This window comes from Microcaecilia unicolor, chromosome 11, assembly GCF_901765095.1.
Source record: "Microcaecilia unicolor chromosome 11, aMicUni1.1, whole genome shotgun sequence".
Classification (NCBI taxonomy): Eukaryota; Metazoa; Chordata; class Amphibia; order Gymnophiona; family Siphonopidae; genus Microcaecilia; species Microcaecilia unicolor.
The window spans coordinates 57,982,180-58,005,878 of NC_044041.1; the positions used below are offsets into that span (position 1 = coordinate 57,982,180).

The window sequence follows — 23,699 nt, forward strand, 5'->3', positions numbered from 1 at the left end:
GGTACTATGGAACTGGACTCACCCAAATCAGCATGCTTCTTAACATCAGCAGAGCACATTCTCCTCCCCTGGCCTATCAGAACAATGTAGTGTTCAACTCAACCCAGCTCATCACATTGCCTGCAAGCTGCAGAGCACTCTAGCCTCAGGACAACATGGTGCCAGACTAACCCATACTCACTGCATTCCCTTTTGGCAGCAGAGCACTCTACCTCCACAGTATTAAGGTCCTGGGCTCACTAAGCCATGCAATTAAAACAAAATCAAAGGACCACATCTGCATGATTCAACAGCTTGACAATTTCTACCAGTAGGTGTGGGGGGGGGGGGGGCCCTTAGACAGCTCTAAATTTTCTATTTTTTTAGCATCTGGATGAGGTGAAGGCAAGGAATAAAACCAAAGACTCATGTATACAGGGAATGCCCTCTTCCAAGAGATTTTCTTGAGTACAGATTATAATTATGGAATGATTATGGGCTATCCTACGACGATGCATGTGTGCACACAGAGTTTGAACTACTGACTCACTTGAAGCGTGGTCCAATAGCAGCTACGTGTCTGTTCAAATTACCCTTTGCCCCCCCAATATTGAGGGACAGGGAGCGCTGCAGGAGGCTGGAGAAGATTTCCACCTGGTCAGAACTGCAGTATTTGGCGATTTCAAATCGTTGCACTAGAAACTGAACAAAAGCAACACCAAAAGAGTATAAAAAACAATCCTGGATGCCCTTCTCACTAATAGCAGTGGGAAGTACTCCAATACCTAACAAGAAAGGACCTTCTGTAACTAGCATGCATAATATGTTAGCAATATTTCTTTTATCTCCCACAGACAATACGCTAGAAATATCTCCCTTACCTCTTATAGGGAATGTTACCTCCCATTGATAAGTGCCTTGTAACCATGATGCATGTTACTAACCTCTATCCAGATATAATGTGGCGTGACCTCTGGGGGGCAGGGTTTTGGTTGGCTCTGCTCTGATGCTGCCAATGGATCAGCTTCCTTCCGTTCTGCAGAGAATAGGCCAAATTTCTGTTCCACTGTCATCTGCCAGGCTCCGGCCATCTCCCGCATAAACTGTGGAAAAAAAGGTACTGTAATGATGGTCTCCTCATACTACTCTCATCCAGTTTCATAAACAACCACCACTGATAGCCATCTGTCAGCCAAGATGACACATGGCTTTAGGATACCAGATTTTAGCTAATCTCACTGTCTGTAATGTATGGCCACTCTCTCTATTCCTTGCTATACCTAAAGATACAGGAACCTTTCAGGATGCAAACAAGCAAGAACTCAACAACAGATTACAAAAGAAAAATTAACCACCCTCATGAATTCTGTCAGGGCCATGAGCTTATCCTTGCAGTACAATACCTAGGGCTTTTCAGCACAGTGTAGTACAGTCTAATACAGGCAGTGGTCTGCTGTTGTCCTTCAGATAGACAGAGCTAGCTGGAGACATACAGCTGCAGTGCACAGCTGGCAGGCCTGGGAACGTTAGAAGTTAATTCTTCATAACATTCGAATTCTGGGACAGTCTTTCTACCGATCACTGACTACTAGATCAAGAGAAATATGAATCTTTAATATATTTTTTTAAACAGAAAGAAAGATGAAGTAGATGGTATTTATTTTTTCAAAAAAGCAAATGTATTTATTTTTATTTATAATTTGTAGTCACCTATCCTAAAAAAAGCCTTTAGGCAGCATACAACAAAAATTAAAACAATGTAATAAAATACAGATAGAATTCCTATAAACATTTCCGTTAAGAGCCAAGCCTTACAGCTTTTCAATGGAACTGAATTCCAAAGGGTGGGGCCAGCACAAGCTCATATTTAAATTCTGTGATAGGAGGAGTACAGGCACAACATCTAGGGTCTGTTTGGGACATTAGATTTCAGTTAAAGGATTCCTATATAGATCTATTTCAAGACCCTGAGACTTATCCTAGGAATCATCACCCCTAAGGACAAATGTGATGTGCTCATGGAGTTTTCAATCAGTTATGAAGCTCTATTGTCCCTTAACCCGACTTCCTCTGCTAAGGATCTCTAGCCAGCATGCATGATCTACCGCACGGCTACTCAACTTGGCTCCATTGTCCTTCCTTATTCTCTTCTACTCTTACTTTAGGTTATATTCTTTCACTTTGGAAGCATGCTCTCATTCGGCTGCTGTGAAAAACCTTCCATCTTGTTCTTACTGATCCCACTAGCTTCCATCCTATCTCTCATCTGTTCTTTTTCTTCAAAATTCTTTCACATTTGTCTCCCTTTCTAGATAAATCTCTAGCTTTGCATCCCCATCAGGCCCTCTTCAACAGGGCCACAGCACAGAAACATTTGTGACCACTGTGTACAATGAAATAAGAACATCTCTGCCCCCAGCACCTGATTACCCAGATAAACTCTTGATTCCTTATACTCCAACCTGGACCTTATGTTCCTCACAAATGGCATTTGTTTCTAACGTCTCATAATCGACATTCCGCTTTCAGTCATGATGGACCACAGTTGTGGAACTCCCTTCCTCTGGATCTTTGCCATGCGCCATCATGTTCAAAATGAAAGAAACTAAGGCTTTGTTATTCCAATACCTTCACCCTCCCACTAACCAACCTACAGAGACCTGCACCTTCTTCATTCTTTTATTTTCTTTCCTTCTTTATTTATTTAATTTGTTATTATGAATTGATTGTAAACCACCTAGTGGCAGTAACATGCAATGGGTGGTATATCAAATGTTTGTAAATAAATAAAAAAATAAAGCAGTTCCTCATATATCAGAAAATTGGTTTATAAGAATTTAAATAAATAACTCTAATGTGACAATTCCATAACTTGGCACCATGATTTAGACAACACAATGAGGTGCACTTACTGCCAATTGTATACTGCTCCCCAGTATCTCTCCACACTCGTCCTTCCCTACACCCCTTCCCGTGCACTCCGCTCCATGGATAAATCCTTCTTATCTGTTCCCTTCTCCACTACTGCCAACTCCAGACTTCGCGCCTTCTGTCTCGCTGCACCCTACGCCTGGAATAAACTTTCTGAGCCCCTACGTCTTGCCCCATCCTTGGCCACCTTTAAATCTAGACTGAAAGCCCACCTCTTTACATTGCTTTTGACTCGTAACCACTTGTAACCACTCGCCTCCACCTACCCTCCTCTCTTCCTTCCCGTTCACATTAATTGATTTGATTTGCTTACTTTATTTATTTTTTTGTCTATTAGATTGTAAGCTCTTTGAGCAGGGACTGTCTTTCTTCTATGTCTGTGCAGCGCTGCGTATGCCTTGTAGCGCTATAGAAATGCTAAATAGTAGTAGTAGTAGCACTTAGGCACACCTAAGCCATTATAGAATACTACCATAAAGGCTCACTAGCCTGTTGAAACTTCAGGGTGCCCACTTATGGCAGGTCAATGACTGGTACACCTATGAGCGCCATGCAACGTACACATTGCAACTCCCTATCTAGCTCTACTGGAAGCCAGTTCTCCAGTTGGTCTTGGAGCTCGAGAAATGAGTCACTATCCATTAGAGAGAGATTACACATTTCAGAATGGAAACCTTTAGATTAGCAACAGCCTCAGTTCAAAAGGGAGAATTCTTGACAGCTCCAGATCTCAAAGAGGTCTATCTAACTGCTTTTGGCCTCCACACCAAAGGTTCTGACGTTTGCAATTTTAGGAAAATATTTTCAATTCAGGGCTCTCTTGATCTAGCAACTGCTCCCAGAACATTTTTCAAGGTGATGGTAGTTATAGCGGTTTTCCTACAGAAAGAAGGAATGAGTTTACCCCTACTTGGACAACTGGCTCATTCAAGCTATCTCTTACCATGAGAGCGTTCAAGTACAACCAAGAGCGCTTCTCTAGGTTGGGTGGTAAATACGTCCAAAAGTAAGCTTCTTCCAATTTGGTCCATAGAATACCTAGGAATAACTTTTGGTACAAAGTAGAGAAAGGTTTTTCTTCCTCTGCAAGAAATGGTCAAACTCCACTCTCAGATTCAGTTTCTCTTGGCCCCTTCTCTCTTTGCAGATTCTGGGCTCAATTACAGAAACTTTAGAAGTAGTTCTGTGGGAGTGAGCTCAAATGCACCCCTTGCAGGCAACTATTTTTAGCAGTTGGTTTCCTCTTTCTCAGGGGTATGAGATCAAGTTTCCTTGGACAAGCCAGGTCAGATTCAGCATGAAGTGCTGACTCCATCCTCCCAATCTTCTGTGGGGTATCACAAATGCCAGTCTCTCTGGCTGGAAAGGCCACTGCCAGGATCAAGTGGCACAAGAAAAATGGTTCTCAACCGAGATAGCCTGTCCAATCAACTGCCTTGAACTGAGAATGGTCAGGTTGGTGACGTAGGTCTTCCAGAATTTTCTGTGCCAAAAACCTGTACAAGAGTTTTCCCACACAATGTCACTGTGTTTGCTTACATCAGCAAATAGGGAGGCATGAAGAGTTTGGCAGTAGCACAAGAAGTTCATCTTCTACTTCATTGGACAGAACACCCCTCATCAGGTCTTTGTAGGGAGCTTGGGGGGCTCGGACCCCTAATGTTTGTACGTTCAGAGCACCCCTCTGAATACTGAAAACAAGGATTAGCTGTAAGATTTATTTCATCCCCCCTAATTATTCTGTGTGCTGCTTTCAATCCTTGCTAACTAGATCAGGCTGCAGGGAGGCCTTGTGAAATTGTGCAAGGAGAGCCATGTGACCCACACTCCTCCTGACTAGACCCAAACACATGTTTACGCATTTAGCGTGATTTGTTGGGAAAGTGATGGGAGAAGGGGAAGTGGATCCTTCACTGAGACAGATGTGTGTGGATGTGGAGACGGTTATAGAAGATCTTAGGGAGGGACGTGCATCACGAGAATGGAATAAAAAACCTGGGGTTTTTTTCTGTATTTTTGCTAACCAATGATAAGATGACTAGGGCCAGATACTGTACAAGACAGTTTAAGAACAAGCTTTGAAAAGATAAGTTCATGCATATAGAATGGTCCAATGTAATTAAGATAACTTTAATGGATATTTGGATTTATATTATCTTTGGGTCAGATTTCCTGTGTTTTATACAGTTTGAAACTACATTATATCTAGACAGTGAAAAGGGGAAGTTGGAACAGTCTGCTAGCTCAGTGTAGCTCAAGCACAAGGTCAGCTGGTATTGCAAAAATAACATAGTTTGGATATGCGATACAAAAAACTGCTGAAGTAGCATGAGGAGGGGGCATGGAATTTGTGACAAAGGTATGGTGGGAGAGAAGTTTCCTATAGGTGGGTGAAGATAGCATGACTTTGTGACTCAGGATCAGGTGAGGAGGTGTAACTGCTATTCTAAGAATTAGGGTATGGACTGAAAATTGATAGGATAAAAGTCAGATGTGTTGGAATAGGAAGGTAGACGATTGGTTAGTGGGATGTGCTAAGATGGTAATTAGTTTCCGGGTTATTGTATAATATGTATTATTGTATAAATATGAGAGACTAGTGTTCAGGGGGGGCCTTCTTTGTTCCCAAGGCATTGACCTGGCTTGGAGACAAAGGGGTCTCTCTAATCATTTCTTTTCTGTATTTCAGACTTGCTATAAGCCTCTGCTTGAGCCACTATTTACTTTTTTCCAGAATAAATGTTTCTTTTTATTTATTTATTTATGTATTTATTTACAGCACTTATATCCCACAATTTCCCACCCAAGGGTAGGCCCAATGTGGCTTATTTCACTTCTGAGTAAGTAAGTATTATTTGTTTTGTTACTGTAAGAAAAACCCAAGGACATGAGTGTTCCAGCAATAGTCAGTTGGGGTAAGCTCTCTTGGGGGTGATTGTCTAATGTGTGATAATTGTAAGCAGACCCCAACATCTTTCAGCAACACACACTACAGGAACTCAAAATATCCAAGCAGATTTTCTCAGCAGAAATTTGCTCAGTCCTGGGAAGTAAGACCTTTCTTTGGAAGCATTTAATCGCATAAAGAACTGTTGGGTGTTGACAATTCTGAATCTGATGGTCGTATCTTGCTAAAGATGTAAAAAGACTGGAAGCGGTGCAAAGAAAAGCTACAAAAATGGTATGGGATTTGCATTGCAAACCGTACGAGAGACTTGCCGACCTGAACATGTATACCTTGGAAGAAAAGAGAAACAAGGGTGACGTGATACAGACGTTCAAATATTTGAAAGGTATTAATCCGCAAAAAAACCTTTTCTGGAGACAGGAAGGCAGTAGAACGGGAGGACATGAATTGAGGTTGAAGGGGGGCAGACTCAGGAGTAATGTCAGGAAGTATTTTTTAACAGAGAGGGTAGTGGATACATGGAATGCCCTCCCGCGGGAGGTGGTGGAGATGAAAACGGTAATGGAATTCAAACTTGTGGGATAAACACAAAGGAATCCTGTTTAGAAGGAATGGATCCACGTAATCTTAGCGACGCTGGTAATTGGGAAGCAAAACCGGTGCTGGGCAGACTTCTACGGTCTACGCCCTAATCGTGACTGAATAGATATGGATGGGCTTGAGTGTAAATTTTAAGGGGCTTCGACATTAGTTTCAGAACTTTTAGTACAAAAAGAGTGCTGGGCAGACTTCTACGGTCTGTACCCTGAGAATGGCAAGGACAAATCGAACTCGGGTATATATATAAAGTATCACATACCATGTAAAATGAGTTTATCTTGTTGGGAAGACTGGATGAACTGTACAGGTCTTTATCTGCTGTCATTTACTATGTTACTATGTCTCAAGGGCCAATGCTAAAGTTCCTAGCTTTTTCAGTCGAAGGAAATAAATTGACTCAAAGACTCTGGACACTCTGACCCAACCTTGGCAACAAAAGGTCATTCATATGCGTTTCCTCCTCTTTTTTTTTTTTTTTTTTGTTACATTTGTACCCCGCGCTTTCCCACTCATGGCAGGCTCAATGCGGCTTACATGGGGCAATGGAGGGTTAAGTGACTTGCCCAGAGTCACAAGGAGCTGCCTGTGCCTGAAGTGGGAATCAAACTCAGTTCCTCAGTTCCCCAGGACCAAAGTCCACCACCCTAACCACTAGGCCACTCCTCCACTCCCCAATGCTGGGACAAATTCTGCAGAGGACTGCAACTCATCCTGGCCGGCTCATTCTGATATCACTCAAGTGGCCCAGGAGACCCTAGTTCCCAGACCTCATCTAGCTGAAAACTGATCTCCCTCTCTCACCCTCAAGAAAGGGGGCTTCTGATTCATGGCCTGGTAGTCATGGACAATCTGTACTTTTTTTGTCTTATGGACTGGCTCTTGAGCAGAATACAAGAGTCTGGTGGACATTTCAATCTTGGTGTTCAGATTCTGCAATTTCTCCTAAACTCAGCATCAGTCGCTCGCATTTGAACTTTTTTTCAGGAGGGTCTTTAGAAAGGTTTAGCCCTTAGTTCCTTAAAAGTACAGGCAGCGGCTCATGGATGTTTTGACACTATTTGCAAAAATCCTCTATAGAAGCTCGTCCTGATGTATTCTGCTTTCTTAAAGGTGTGAACTAGCTTAAACCTCCTGTCAGATCTACATTTCCAGTATGGAACCTTGGATGGAAGTTATCGTGAGCTACTGTTAAGCTGGGTTAATTCACCACAACTCATGCTATTTTAGCACAGGTCCCATTTTATGCAATAAGACCTAGTTACTAGTTACTAATAACCTGGGTTAACAGTAAATTAACCTGTCTTAACAGTAGCCCAAATTGATAACTTCCTCCCTAAGTCTGATTCTCAAAGCTTTGTTTAGGTCGGCCTCCTTTTGAGCCTCTTACAAAACCTACAATTAAGGATCTCGCATTAAAAACAGTTTTTCTTCTAGCCATAGCTTTTGCTCATAGAACATCTATGTTGCAGGTGCTTTTGTGCAGAGATCTCTTCCTTTGTTTTATAGGAGCTGGACTTTCTATTAAGACAGTTCCATTTTTTTCCCCAAAAAATAGTCTTTCCTTTTCCTGTGAATCAGTTGGTAGTTCTTCCCTGCTTTAGGAAGAAGGATTGTGGAGTGCAGTTTTGATCTTTATATTTGCTAGATGTTCAGATGGATCCGTCTGCTGGTCAGTGAGCATAACCCAAAACTTGTGGAGTGACCCAGTAGGACTCAAGGAAAGAAAATTAGCAGGTAAGAATAATTTTTCCACATCCTACTCTCAATTCAAAAGGGCTTGATAACCAAAGCAAATTGTGTGTTTGCTAGCAGATGGCGAATGCGTAACTTGCGTGTATTATCAGCCCTTATACAGATAAAAGTAGACCATTTAACTTACTAAATAGCCAAATTTTATCTATAGAAGGGGCCAGTATTGGGGAGGGGCAAATGTGAAGCCAGTTCATATATTTAGCAGTGATATTTAGCTGCTTAATGGATGTTATATATTTAAATTTAGGCCTCTGAAATGGCAGGACTAACTTCAAATGGATAGGTGCTTGCAGAGTCTATGGTCAGACGTATATTGGACAGCCCTAGATAAATGGATAGTGTTGCTGAATGTACAACAAATTTAAGTATTGGCACTAACTTTATATGGTAACTGGGCCAGCTGAGTATCAGGCCAAAACATAACCTAGGTCATCAACATAACCTAAACAATCAAAATGCTTACTTCTGACTAGCTCTCATACCAAATGCATGTCAGTATTAAAAGGAATAGATTTTTTTGGGCCCCAGATTGAAATCACTGGAGCTGGATTCAGATTAGACAGTAGCAAAGGAGGTTGTAAAATACAATATGTTAAAGTAACGTGTAGATCAAGTCAAGAAAAAAAAGTGTGCGACTGTGAATCTTCCATGTTGGAGATCTCAAATACTACCAATACATGGACCATTCCAAGCACACCAATATGTGAATAATTTTTACATGTTAATATAAATTTGTTCTTGTAATAAGGTACTGCAGAATAGATGTATGAAAAATATTTGTATATTCTTATTTATTCTGAACACAAGTCACCAAACTGTAGTCAGATTACAGTGATAAATATACCTCACCAGCCTGGTTAACGCTAGAGCTGATAAGCCAGTGGTGAGCTGCTCAGAACCTCACGCCCACTCATCATCAATTATAATACTAACGCTCCATACCGGCACTTCTATCCCATTCTTAGCTGCCAAAAGCCACTCCCAGCAAGCGAGGGCTGTTTCCATTCCATGCTCAGTAAACATCCGCAAGGGGCTCCAGCACAGGTGATGCAGGAGCTGGGCATCACAATCTGAAACAGACACACATCTCAATGAAGGGATCCCCAAGAATCTGACAACCAGTAGCACTAACTAACTGATGATCAGCAAGTACCAACAGTGACAAATACATACTGACCAGTTAGCTAGTGACCATAAAGAAACAGCCAAAATCTGAGGAGAATGGCCATGCTAACAGGCATACCATGAGCCCATTCAACCATTTCCTCTATATTGCTGCCCACCGTGCTTATTCTGCATGCAAACAGTGTACCTTTCTGAGACAGTTCAGTAACATTTAGAGGCATAGTTATTAGGGCTTTACCAAATATCCATATTCAATTTGATTCAGCCCCAAATAATGCCCCAAATACATTATTCGAATTTAGCTGAATAGTGATTTAAATTTGAATATAAATAATCCAGAGCTCTACTGTGCTCAATCCTACTGAAATGAACACTTGAGCTCTGATTTTGCGTTGCTTCTTTTATTATTTGTTATGTTAAAGCTCAATGCCCATTATACGTATTCGGCCGAATAGTAAAATATGCTATTCAGTACAGCTCTAGTAGCTATTAATATGGGCTACCGTTAAGATGGGTTATTTTGCCACTAACTCGTCCTATTTTATGCAATGAGATCTAATTACTAATAACTGAGATTAACAGTAAAATAACACTCTTAACAGTAGCCCACTTTGATAATAACCATCTTTAACGTTTTGAATTCTTTCCTTTCTTAAAATTCTTTCCTTCCTCTCTTTGAACCATATAAAGTAGGAATTATCTGGATAACAGTTGCCATTATCTGGATAATTCCCCTAGCTGGTGCTATCCATGGACTGCCTTGGAACCATATGTGGACAGTTCAGGGGCAGAGAGCCGAGCTGTCAGGAGAGCGGTGATATTCAATCTCATATCCAGATAGGCATCTGGATAACGTTAGGACAGCAAAAAAACGTGGCAACTAGGCACATAGGTAGTAGTATTCTAGACACTTATGTGCATAAATGACCTCTTACAGAATATCAACAGTGGAAAAGTGTGTGCCGTGCTCTGATGGAACAGACTTTGCTAGTGGTGGGCATATGGGTGGATTCTGGGCAGACACCAGACTAGTATAATTTATGCACATTCACATACACATCTAGGCACAGGCATTTCATCAGCTATAGGGCTAGTGTAAGTGGTCATGCCTAGAAATAAATACGTTCACTGCCATTTGCACTTGTATTCTATAATGTATAGTAAGCGCCAACTTTCCTTTACAGAAGAGGCTTAAAATAGGTGCCCTGTTTTAGAATCACCTTCACCGTGAACACTGCATGAGCACTTCTTGGTCTCACTACCTTAATCCAACAGGCTACAGTCAGACTATTTCCTGCAAATGAGGTAATCTAGTATGGGGAAGCACCGACTTCCAATTGGGTCTCCTGTACTTGCATGCTGAGAGATGCAGGTTACCTCTGCTACTGATTTGCATTGCTGTCAGTTTAAACATGGCCTGAGTGTAGGAATCCGGCTGACCGCACTCCAGAGCATCACTCAGCTGTCTGATCATCAGCTTATTCAGGTCTGATGAGCGACCAGTGGCCTCCGAAAACTGAATCATTCCAGCAACCTGCAGAACATAAGGAGTAATACTCAGATCATGCATGCAATATGCATGTAGTATTGTTACCCACCAGGGAAGGTTAGGTCAGGGAGAAAACAAACATCCCCCTCCCGTCCCTTCAAGAACCAGGAGAAAAGCATAATTAAAAAACTCTATAGACTAAAACCTTAAGGTAACATCAATCATAAATTGTTCAAAATAAGGCTTCTACCAAGCTGAGTCAAGGACCGTAAATATGGGTTCCAAATCTTCAAAAAACGATTTTCATATTTGAGAGAGCCACAAGCTTCCCTCTCCTCCCAACTAATCAACTGATGTAATCAATTTCTCCAGTGCCAAAATGGAGGCCTCTCTGAAGTTTGATTTGATTACTTTATTTTTTGTCTATTAGATTGTAAGCTCTTTGAGCAGGGACTGTCTTTCTTCTATGTTTGTGCAGCGCTGCGTACGCCTTGTAGCGCTATAGAAATGCTAAATAGTAGTAGTAGTAGTCTATGACTACAAAATGCATTTTCTCGCCAAAAATAACATTTTACGAAATAATACAGTTCCCTCTTTATCCTTCGCCCAGAAAGACCCAGGTTTATCTAGTCCTAAGAACATTTAAGTGCAGACTGCATAGAGGAAGGCACACTCTTCCCTAGTGCCTATTTTTCATGTACATAAGGGGCTATGCATTTTTACAGAAGCACTTTTTTTTGGACTTTTCACATAGATGTCCTGTAATGAAATTAGAACCAGAGGGACCAACTGCATGCCCTACCTCACCAGCATAGCGGTTACGCAGGTTCAGGGATGCCATGAAATTGGAGTAGTCTTTCTTGACACAGGCAGGCCTCTCAGTCAGCTGGGTCACCTGAGGGAGAGATAGTGACACTCAGTTGCTTCCGATTGCCAAAATACAACCCGACTGCCATTTAACAACATTAGAATGTTCACAGCTTTGTAAATAAGGTTTCCTGCCAGAACAGGACAGTGGCAGTTGGGGTACCATGATGTACTGTGCACAAAAATCAAAATGTAAGGAAAATTACTGCTCAGCACTGTGGGAGACAGGATGTTGAGTGAAATGGACCAGTTCTCTGATCCAGTTTGACCTTTCTTACATAGCTTCTAGCTCCCTGGATAAGATTTTACAGCTTGTGGACTTTCAGGGAACTATATCGACATTTAATCCCTTGACATCTCTCTTAGCTCCACCCCTCCCTCTGACAGCCTTTACTTCTGGTCCTGGTAGTCCACAAGCTAGTATAACATATGGAAACCATTCCAATGATCCTCTAAGGATAGATGGTAAACTGCTCAGAAAAAGAAGACTGAACTCCTAAAAAGACATCTTTCAATTCTGTTATGATAAGCATACCATCCCATCCAAATGGAGCAACCAAGTCCTATAACAGAAATAAATAGAAAGGAGTGGAGAAGTAGCATAATGGTTAATGCTGTCAGAGTAAGAGTTTGGCTGTGAGGAACTGGGTTCAATTCCTACTGCAGCTCCTTGTGACTCTGAGCAAGTCACTTAACCCTCCTGTATATAATTTCCAAACCAAGGCCCATCTTCTTCCCCTTTCCCTAAAAAAAAAAATTAAATTAAACCATCACTGGAGACACTTAAAAATGCTAAGCATGAGTCACCTTGCTCTTCCTCAAAACCTTGTGGCAGCGCTGGAAAGGCTCAACCTGAAGGGAGGCTCAAGAATGGGCCAGGGGATGAATGAAATTGGTTTTGGCCGTTATCTAATCTGATGCTGAACTTTGCTGACGATTTTTTCCATCAACCAGTCAAAAAGTGGCATGGATAGCCTGTCATCCATCCACTGGAGACAGAAATATTGGTGAACTCATGCTGCACGGAGCCCTTATAGGCAGGACCACATTATGACTTTTGTGGGATCTAGGTACTTTTGCCTTCATGGAGCCCCTTCCTCAGTGGCATTTAATATATGACTAAACTTTTAATTTGAATTGCATGTATATTTTATTTGTATTTTATGTATTTGTATTCTATTTACTGTATATGTTTTCAAGGCCAAAAGGAAAAGCATGAAAATAAATAATTTCTAGATCATTTTTATTTCTTTCTGATTAGGCCCTAGGAACTGTGCCTATTGTGCCTAATGGATAAGTCTGCCCTGCTTACAAGGTGAAGCACACAGGTTGGTTGATAGACATAGCTCACAGGTCCTAGAAATGGTCTGATGAGGATGCTAAAGAAAAGCCTATTAGGTGCAATTTTAGAAAGACACAGAGGCATATTTTCAGAGCACTTAGATTTACAAAGGTACACAGAGGCATATTTTCAAAGCACTCAGGTCCCTGTTTACTAAGCAGCATTATAGGTGCGTTAACCTTTTTAACGCATGTTTACTATGTACATGCTAACAATATCCCTACAGGCGCCTACATAGTTAGCACTCACACTAAGTGTAGGCGCGCTAAAAACACTAATGCATCTTAGTAAACAGGGCCCTGTAGGAGTATTTACCTGAGATCTCACCTTTGCTGGTCTTGGCCTATACAGCCATTCTGTTATAACAATATGGATTTTACAGCCTGTGGCCTGTATGCATTAGTAACCATCAGAAACCAGCTTTGTTACAAAAAGGAAAATTACTGCTGAGTATACCATGACGACTTCATCCAAGGACATATTATTTGTTGCAAACTAGCCCAGTTATCTCCTGGGAAGATTGGCGGAGAGAGACACATATGGCTCCAGGAGTATGGGATCTGATAGGGAGGTTTGGATGCCATCGATAACAGTTTCATTACTACAACAAAGGCTCTCTTCATGACCATGAAGCTGGATGGACATAATTACACAGTCTGTGATTGGTCCACAGGTATCATCTGACCCATAGATGCCAAAACGTTGGACTGAAGAAGAGGAAGAGAGAAGAGAGGACCAGAAGACTTGCAGGAGGACAGAAGGCTCGGAAAGAGCAAGAGACTGATTTCCTAAACACCAGTGAACTGCACACCTTGTAACCGCATTGAACCTGCTAATAAGTGGGAAAGGGCGGGGTATAAATGTTACAATACAATACAAACTCACAAGGTTAGCTCAGCTACAATACACGGCCTTATCTACTGACTGTGTCATCTGCATCCAGAATACAGATCTTGGACTTATTCCTGGGCTGAGAGACTTGCTGAGGCTTCAGCTTGAGTCTCAGAGGAAGAATCCGCTTCTTTACCATTGGAAGTCTGTCACAGACGGAAAGGTGGGATAACAGGATATACTACCTATGGTCATGGGGATAATTAGTCCTTGGCTTTTGTCTGAGACAGACTGGTTTTATGTCATGACTTATAGTCTGTGAATTTAGCTGCTAACTGTGTATTTTGCATAAGACGTGTGGTGTAAGTTCTCATAATAATCATTAGGATATTAGTATTGTGATTGGTTGTATAATCACTTATTTAGTTAGTCCATATCATTATTTTGGTGATAATTTATTTTTATAGCAAATTATTTTGTATTTTGCTTCAGAAATATTATATATATTGTAAAGAGTATGTAGGAAAGGCCCCAAAGGAACCCTGGGTTAGGCCAGAATACCCCCGGTATAGGCAGGCATTCCCCAGAAAAAAACTAGAAATAAGAAACTACAACTCCCAGCATGCCCCAAGGGAGACCGGGGATAAGAGAAAATATGTGCAGTCCCAGAGGTCTCCAGAGGAGGGCCGCAGGGGAAGGAATAAGGCTGATTCTCCAACCTGGTGGAAGAGGTGGTGGAACAGGTGGGTGGAGAAAGAAGAGTCCCAAAAGAGCTTTAATGAAAGAAAGGGTGAGCAGCTGGGAGAAGGGCGGGGCGAGGAGAATATGGATTGGGCTCCTGAGGAGAGTGAGGCAGAGAGTGAACCTTGCCCTATGGAGTTGACTGAACCGGAGAACACCCTGGAAGAGCCGATGGACTTTTCAGCTCTGGCTCAGAGAAAGCCAAGGAAGTAGCGGGGCCAAGCCGGGTCAAGCGGGAGGAGGTCAGGTAGGAGTATGACTGACCAAGAGGGTGGGACCCTAGGCTTTGAGCCCGCGCAAAGCCATTACTGTGTTGTTGAAAGCCTGGCTGGACTGAGCTGTGTTTAAGGCCTGGCTCAAAGTGAAATGTGTTTTTTTTGAAAGCATGGCTGGACTGAGCTGTGTTTAAAGCTTGGCTAAAATTGAACTGTGTTTTTGAAAGCCTAGCTGGACTGAGCAGTGTTTTGAAGCTTGGCTAAATGTGCACGGTGTTCTGAAAGCCTAGCTGGACCGAGCTGGGTTATTTAAGCTTGGATCAAATTGAACTGTGTTTGGAAACCAGGGCTGATTTGTGCTATGTGTTTTTTTTTTCTTTTTACTGCTACTCTCCCGGGGACTGGGAGAGAAAGCAGCGGTTGAAGCCTGCACGGTGTAGCATTGTGTCTTATTTTGGAGCTGCAACCCAGGAGAAAGGAGGGTCCGCTTTACAATATATATATATATATATATACAGTGGGGGAAATAAGTATTTGATCCCTTGCTGATTTTGTAAGTTTGCCCACTGACAAAGACATGAGCAGCCCATAATTGAAGGGTAGGTTATTGGTAACAGTGAGAGATAGCACATCACAAATTAAATCCGGAAAATCACATTGTGGAAAGTATATGAATTTATTTGCATTCTGCAGAGGGAAATAAGTATTTGATCCCTCTGGCAAACAAGACCTAATACTTGGTGGCAAAACCCTTGTTGGCAAGCACAGCGGTCAGACGTCTTCTGTAGTTGATGATGAGGTTTGCACACATGTCAGGAGGAATTTTGGTCCACTCCTCTTTGCAGATCATCTCTAAATCATTAAGAGTTCTGGGCTGTCGCTTGGCAACTCGCAGCTTCAGCTCCCTCCATAAGTTTTCAATGGGATTAAGGTCTGGTGACTGGCTAGGCCACTCCATGACCCTAATGTGCTTCTTCCTGAGCCACTCCTTTGTTGCCTTGGCTGTATGTTTTGGGTCATTGTCGTGCTGGAAGACCCAGCCACGACCCATTTTTAAGGCCCTGGCGGAGGGAAGGAGGTTGTCACTCAGAATTGTACGGTACATGGCCCCATCCATTCTCCCATTGATGCGGTGAAGTAGTCCTGTGCCCTTAGCAGAGAAACACCCCCAAAACATAACATTTCCACCTCCATGCTTGACAGTGGGGACGGTGTTCTTTGGGTCATAGGCAGCATTTCTCTTCCTCCAAACACGGCGAGTTGAGTTCATGCCAAAGAGCTCAATTTTTGTCTCATCTGACCACAGCACCTTCTCCCAATCACTCTCGGCATCATCCAGGTGTTCACTGGCAAACTTCAGACGGGCCGTCACATGTGCCTTCCGGAGCAGGGGGACCTTGCGGGCACTGCAGGATTGCAATCCGTTATGTCGTAATGTGTTACCAATGGTTTTCGTGGTGACAGTGGTCCCAGCTGCCTTGAGATCATTGACAAGTTCCCCCCTTGTAGTTGTAGGCTGATTTCTAACCTTCCTCATGATCAAGGATACCCCACGAGGTGAGATTTTGCGTGGAGCCCCAGATCTTTGTCGATTGACAGTCATTTTGTACTTCTTCCATTTTCTTACTATGGCACCAACAGTTGTCTCCTTCTCGCCCAGCGTCTTACTGATGGTTTTGTAGCCCATTCCAGCCTTGTGCAGGTGTATGATCTTGTCCCTGACATCCTTAGACTGCTCCTTGCTCTTGGCCATTTTGTAGAGGTTAGAGTCTGACTGATTCACTGAGTCTGTGGACAGGTGTCTTTCATACAGGTGACCATTGCCGACAGCTGTCTGTCATGCAGGTAACGAGTTGATTTGGAGCATCTACCTGGTCTGTAGGGGCCAGATCTCTTACTGGTTGGTGGGGGATCAAATACTTATTTCCCTCTGCAGAATGCAAATAAATTCATATACTTTCCACAATGTGATTTTCCGGATTTAATTTGTGATGTGCTATCTCTCACTGTTACCAATAACCTACCCTTCAATTATGGGCTGCTCATGTCTTTGTCAGTGGGCAAACTTACAAAATCAGCAAGGGATCAAATACTTATTTCCCCCACTGTATATGTCTTTACCTAACAAATAATATATATTCCATCTGTGACATTGTTCCTTTTTCCAGCACAGCTAGCTAGCCATTGGGCCAAAGAGGTATGCTTCCCCTAGACACCAGTCCAGAATAATTGCTATTTAGTAGTGTTCTGTCAGCTAAGTACCTCAGGATATATATTCCGTAACCTGATACAATCAATGGTGCTCAGTCACCTAGACTACTGTAATGCACTCTACGCTGGATGTAAGGAGCAGATAATCAGGAAACTTCAAACAGCCCAAAACACCGCAGCCAGACTTATATTTGGAAAAGCAAAATATGAAAGTGCTAAACCACTACGAGAAAAGTTACACTGGCTCCCACTCAAAGAACGCATCACATTCAAGATTTGTACCCTAGTTCATAAAATTATCCATGGAGATGCCCCAGCCTATATGTCAGACCTGATAGACTTACCGACTAGGAATGCCAAAAGATCAGCCCGCACATTCCTTAATCTTCATCTCCCAAGATGCAAAGGTCTAAAATACAAACTTATGCATGCATCAAACTTTACCTACTTGAGTGCCAAGCTATGGAATGCACTGCCGCACAACCTGAGAACGATCTACAAACTAACAAACTTTCGAATATCATTGAAGACCCATCTTTTTAATAAGGCATACCACATAAAACAAGTATAAATGCATGCATCTCCTATACCTTTACTCAGAACTATTTTTATAATATCTGCTGTTTTAAACTTCCACTACGTTACTCAAAATCTCTTTGTAAAAATAAGTGATTATCTTTATAATATACTTGTTTTAAACCTCTACCATGTTATTCAAAATCTCTATGTAACAATAAGTGATTACGTTCTAATCTATTACCACCAAGAACGATACATTGTAAGCCACACTGAGCCTGCAAAAAGGTGGGAAAATGTGGGATACAAATGCAAAGCGAATGCTACATACCTGTAGAAGGTATTCTCCGAGGACAGCAGGCTGATTGTTCTCACTGATGGGCGACGTCCACGGCAGCCCCTCCAATCGGAATCTTCACTAGCAAAGTCCTTTGCTAGCCCTCGCGCGCCGATGCGCACCGCGCATGCGCGGCCGTCTTCCCGCCCGAAACCGGCTTGTACCGGCCAGTCTCATATGTAGCAAGACAAAGACCAGGGAAGACACAACTCCAAAGGGGAGGCGGGCGGGTTTTCTGAGAACAATCAGCCTGCTGTCCTCGGAGAATACCTTCTACAGGTATGTAGCATTCGCTTTCTCCGAGGACAAGCAGGCTGCTTGTTCTCACTGATGGGGTATCCCTAGCCCCCAGGCTCACTCAAAACAACAACCAAGGTCAATTGGGCCTCGCAACGGCGAGGACATAACTGAGATTGACCTAAAAAATTTACCAACTAACTGAGAGTGCAGCCTGGAACAGAACAAACAGGGCCCTCGGGGGGTGGAGTTGGATCCTAAAGCCCAAACAGGTTCTGAAGAACTGACTGCCCGAACCGACTGTCGCGTCGGGTATCCTGCTGCAGGCAGTAATGGGATGTGAATGTGTGGACAGATGACCACGTCGCAGCTTTGCAAATCTCTTCAATAGTGGCTGACTTCAAGTGGGCTACCGACGCTGCCATGGCTCTAACATTATGAGCCGTGACATGACCCTCAAGAGTCAGCCCAGCCTGGGCGTAAGTGAAGGAAATGCAATCTGCTAGCCAATTGGATATGGTGCGTTTTCCTCCAGCCACTCCCCTCCTATTGGGATCAAAAGAAACAAACAATTGGGCGGACTGTCTGTTGGGCTGTGTCCGCTCCAAATAGAAGGCCAATGCTCTCTTGCAGTCCAATGTGTGCAGCTGACGTTCAGCAGGGCAGGAATGAGGACGGGGAAAGAATGTTGGCAAGACAATTGACTGGTTCAGATGGAACTCCGACACAACCTTTGGCAGAAACTTAGGGTGAGTGCGGAGGACTACTCTGTTATGATGAAATTTGGTGTAAGGGGCCTGGGCTACCAGGGCCTGAAGCTCACTGACTCTACGAGCTGAAGTAACTGCCACCAAGAAAATGACCTTCCAGGTCAAGTACTTCAGATGGCAGGAGTTCAGTGGCTCAAAAGGAGGTTTCATCAGCTGGGTGAGAACGACATTGAGATCCCATGACACTGTAGGAGGCTTGACAGGGGGCTTTGACAAAAGCAAACCTCTCATGAATCGAACAACTAAAGGCTGTCCTGAGATCGGCTTACCTTCCACACGGTAATGGTATGCACTGATTGCACTAAGGTGAACCCTTACAGAGTTGGTCTTGAGACCAGACTCAGACAAGTGCAGAAGGTATTCAAGCAGGGTCTGTGTAGGACAAGAGCGAGGATCTAGGGCCTTGCTGTCACACCAGACGGCAAACCTCCTCCATAGAAAGAAGTAACTCCTCTTAGTGGAATCTTTCCTGGAAGCAAGATGCGGGAGACACCCTCTGACAGACCCAAAGAGGCAAAGTCTACGCTCTCAACATCCAGGACGTGAGAGCCAGGGACCGGAGGTTGGGATGCAGAAGCGCCCCTTCGTCCTGTGTGATGAGGGTCGGAAAACACTCCAATCTCCACGGTTCTTCGGAGGACAACTCCAGAAGAAGGGGGAACCAGACCTGACGCGGCCAAAAAGGAGCAATCAGAATCATGGTGCCTCGGTCTTGCTTGAGTTTCAACAAAGTGTTCCCCACCAGAGGTATGGGAGGATAAGCATACAGCAGACCCTCCCCCCAGTCCAGGAGGAAGGCATCTGATGCCAGTCTGCCGTGGGCCTGAAGCCTGGAACAGCACTGAGGGACTTTGTGGTTGGCTCGAGATGCGAAGAGATCCACCAAGGGGGTGCCCCACACCTGGAAGATCTGTCGCACTACACGAGAATTGAGCGACCACTCGTGATGTTGCATAATCCTGCTCAACCTGTCGGCCAGACTGTTGTTTACGCCTGCCAGGTATGTGGCTTGGAGCAACATGCCGTGACGGCGAGCCCAGAGCCACATGCTGACGGCCTCCTGACACAGGGGACGAGATCCGATGCCCCCCTGCTTGTTGATGTAATACATGGCAACCTGGTTGTCTGTCTGAATTTGGATAATTTGGTGGGACAGCCGATCTCTGAAAGCCTTCAGAGCGTTCCAGATCGCTCGCAACTCCAGAAGATTGATCTGCAGATCGCGTTCCTGGAGGGACCAGCTCCCTTGGGTGTGAAGCCCATCGACATGAGCTCCCCATCCCAGGAGAGACGCATCCGTTGTCAGCACTTTTTGTGGCTGAGGAATTTGGAAAGGACGTCCCAGAGTCAAATTGGACCAAATCGTCCACCAATACAGGGATTTGAGAAAACTCGTGGACAGGTGGATCACGTCTTCTAGATCCCCAGCAGCCTGAAACCACTGGGAAGCTAGGGTCCATTGAGCAGATCTCATGTGAAGGCGGGCCATGGGAGTCACATGAACTGTGGAGGCCATGTGGCCCAGCAATCTCAACATCTGCCGAGCTGTGATCTGCTGTGACGCTCGCACCCGCGAGACGAGGGACAACAAGTTGTTGGCTCTCGCCTCTGGGAGATAGGCGCGAGCTGTCCGAGAATCCAGCAGAGCTCCTATGAATTCGAGTTTCTGCACTGGGAGAAGATGGGACTTTGGGTAATTTATCACAAACCCCAGTAGCTCCAGGAGGCGAATAGTCATCTGCATGGACTGCAGGGCTCCTGCCTCGGATGTGTTCTTCACCAGCCAATCGTCGAGATATGGGAACACGTGTACCCCCCCGTCTGCGAAGTGCCGCTGCTACTACAGCCAAGCACTTTGTGAACACTCTGGGCGCAGAGGCGAGCCCAAAGGGTAGCACACAGTACTGGAAGTGACGTGTGCCCAGCTGAAATCGCAGATACTGTCTGTGAGCTGGCAGTATCGGGATGTGCGTATAGGCGTCCTTCAAGTCCAGAGAGCATAGCCAATCGTTTTCCTGAATCATGGGAAGAAGGGTGCCCAGGGAAAGCATCCTGAACTTTTCTTTTACGAGATATTTGTTCAGGGCCCTTAGGTCTAGGATGGGATGCATCCCCCCTGTTTTCTTTTCCACAAGGAAGTACCTGGAATAGAATCCCAGCCCTTCCTGCCCGGATGGCACGGGCTCGACCGCATTGGCGCTGAGAAGGGCGGAGAATTCCTCTGCAAGTACCTGCTTGTGCTGGAAGCTGTAAGACTGAGCTCCCGGTGGACAATTTGGAGGTTTTGAGGCCAAATTGAGGGTGTATCCTTGCCGGACTATTCGGAGAACCCACTGATCGGAGGTTATGAGAGGCCACCTTTGGTGAAAAGCTTTCAACCTCCCCCCGACTGGCAGGTCGCCCGGCACTGACACTTGGATGTCGGCTATGCTCTGCTGGAGCCAGTCAAAAGCCCGTCCCTTGCTTTTGCTGGGGAGCCGAGGGGCCTTGCTGAGTCGCACGCTGCTGACGAGAGCGAGCGCGCTGGGGCTTAGCCTGGGCCACAGGCTGTCGAGAAGGAGGATTGTACCTACGCTTGCCAGAAGAGTAGGGAACAGTCGTTCCTTCCCCAAAAAAATCTTCTACCTGTAGAGGTAGATGCTGAAGGCTGCCGGCGGGAGAACTTGTCGAATGCGGTATCCCGCTGGTGGAGCTGCTCTACCACCTGTTCGACCTTCTCTCCAAAAATATTGTCCGCACGGCAAGGCGAGTCCGCAATCCGCTGCTGGAGTCTGTTCTCCAGGTCGGAGGCACGCAACCATGAGAGCCTGCGCATCACCACACCTTGAGCAGCGGCCCTGGACGCAACATCAAAGGTGTCATACACCCCTCTGGCCAGGAAATTTCTGCACGCCTTCAGCTGCCTGACCACCTCCTGAAAAGGCTTGGCTTGCTCAGGGGGGAGCGCATCCACCAAGCCCGCCAACTGCCGCACATTGTTCCGCATATGTATGCTCGTGTAGAGCTGGTAGGACTGAATTTTGGCCACGAGCATAGAAGAATGGTAGGCCTTCCTCCCAAAGGAGTCTAAGGTTCTAGAGTCTTTGCCCGGGGGCGCCGAAGCATGCTCCCTAGAACTCTTAGCCTTCTTTAGGGCCAAATCCACAACTCCAGAGTCATGAGGCAACTGGGTGCGCATCAGCTCTGGGTCCCCATGGATCCGGTACTGGGACTCGATCTTCTTGGGAATGTGGGGATTAGTTAAAGGTTTTGTCCAGTTCGCCAGCAATGTCTTCTTAAGGACATGGTGCATGGGTACTGTGGACGCTTCCTTAGGTGGAGAAGGATAGTCCAGGAGCTCAAACATTTCAGCCCTGGGCTCGTCCTCCACAACCACCGGGAAGGGGTTGGCCGTAGACATCTCCCGGACAAAGGAAGCAAAAGACAGACTCTCAGGAGGAGAAAGCTGCCTTTCAGGAGAGGGAGTGGGATCAGAGGGAAGACCTTCAGACTCCTCGTCAGAGAAATACCTGATGTCTTCCTCTTCCTCCCACGAGGCCTCACCCTCGGTGTCAGACACAAGTTCACGAACCTGTGTCTGCAACCGCGCCCGACTCGACTCCGTGGAGCCACGTCCACGATGTGGGCGTCGAGAGGTAGACTCCCTCGCCCGCATCGGCGAAGCTCCCTCCGCCGACGTAGTCGGGGAGCCCTCCTGGGAGGCGACGGCAGTCGGTACCGCACGCAGCACCGACGCCGGTGACCTCACCTCGGGCGATGGACCAGCCGGCGCCATGCTCGACGGTACCGGTGGTAGGGCGCAACAGCTCTCCCAGAATCTCTGGGAGAACGGCCCGGAGGCTCTCGTTCAGAGCGGCTGCAGAAAAAGGCATAGAAGTCGATGCAGGCGTCGACGTCAGAACCTGTTCCGGGCGTGGAGGCTGTTCCGGGCTGTCCAGAGTGGAGCGCATCGACACCTCTTGAACAGAGGGTGAGCGGTCCTCTCGGTGCCGATGCCTGCTGGGTGCCGACTCCCTCGGCGACCCAGAGCTCTCGGTGCCGACACGGGAAGGGGACCGGTGTCGATGCTTCTTAGATTTTTTGCGAAGCACGTCACCGGCGCTTCCCAGCACCGACGAGGAGGACGTAGAATCCAGCCGTCTCTTCCTCGGGGCCTAGACCGAAGAGGGTCGATCTCGGGGGGGGGGGGGGGGGGGGGGGGGCTGTACCGCAGGAGCCCTCAGGGTAGGGGGAGACCCACCCGAAGGCTCACCGCCACCAGCAGGGGAATGGACAGCCCTCACCTGCACTCCAGACGAAGCACCACCGTCCGACGACATCAGCAGACGAGGTCCCGGTACCACCGACGTCGATACAGTCGTCCGATGTCTCGGCGCCGATGCAGAGGGTCGATGCCTCGATGCACTGGCGGCCGAGGATGAAGGTCTGGACGCTGAAGACGTCGATGCACTCGATACCCCCGGTGTCGATGCCGACGAAGAGCCCGAGAACAAAAAGTTCCACTGGGCTAACCTCGCTATCTGAGTCCGCTTCTGTAAAAGGGAACACAGACTACAGGCCTGAGGGCGGTGCTCGGCCCCCAGACACCGAAGACACGAAGCGTGCCTGTCAGTGAGCGAGATTACCCGGGCGCACTGGGTGCACTTCTTGAAGCCGCTGGAAGGCTTCGATGTCATGGGCGGAAAAATCATGCCGGTGAGATCAAAAGACGAAATGGCGAAATTTGGCACCAGAAAAAATAGCGGGAAGGAAATTTCGACCGGGGCCTAAGTAAGGCCTACCCCGACGACGAAAGAAAACTTACCGGGGCGAAAAAAACTCGAACTAGAGGAAGGGAAAGGCCAAAAG

General features: G+C 45.5%; 1 protein-coding gene across 1 annotated transcript in view; it reads right to left on the minus strand.

Moving 5' to 3' along the window:
• Window positions 1-23,699, minus strand: part of PI4KA (phosphatidylinositol 4-kinase alpha) — a 205,370-nt gene that overhangs the window by 42,171 nt on the left and 139,500 nt on the right. The window contains exons 30-34 of the mRNA XM_030219598.1: window positions 11,587-11,679; window positions 10,673-10,829; window positions 9,113-9,240; window positions 924-1,082; window positions 530-681 (exon numbers count right to left, since the gene is read on the minus strand). Coding sequence (XP_030075458.1) covers window positions 530-681; window positions 924-1,082; window positions 9,113-9,240; window positions 10,673-10,829; window positions 11,587-11,679 — 689 coding nt within the window. The remainder of the gene's footprint in view (window positions 1-529; window positions 682-923; window positions 1,083-9,112; window positions 9,241-10,672; window positions 10,830-11,586; window positions 11,680-23,699) is intronic.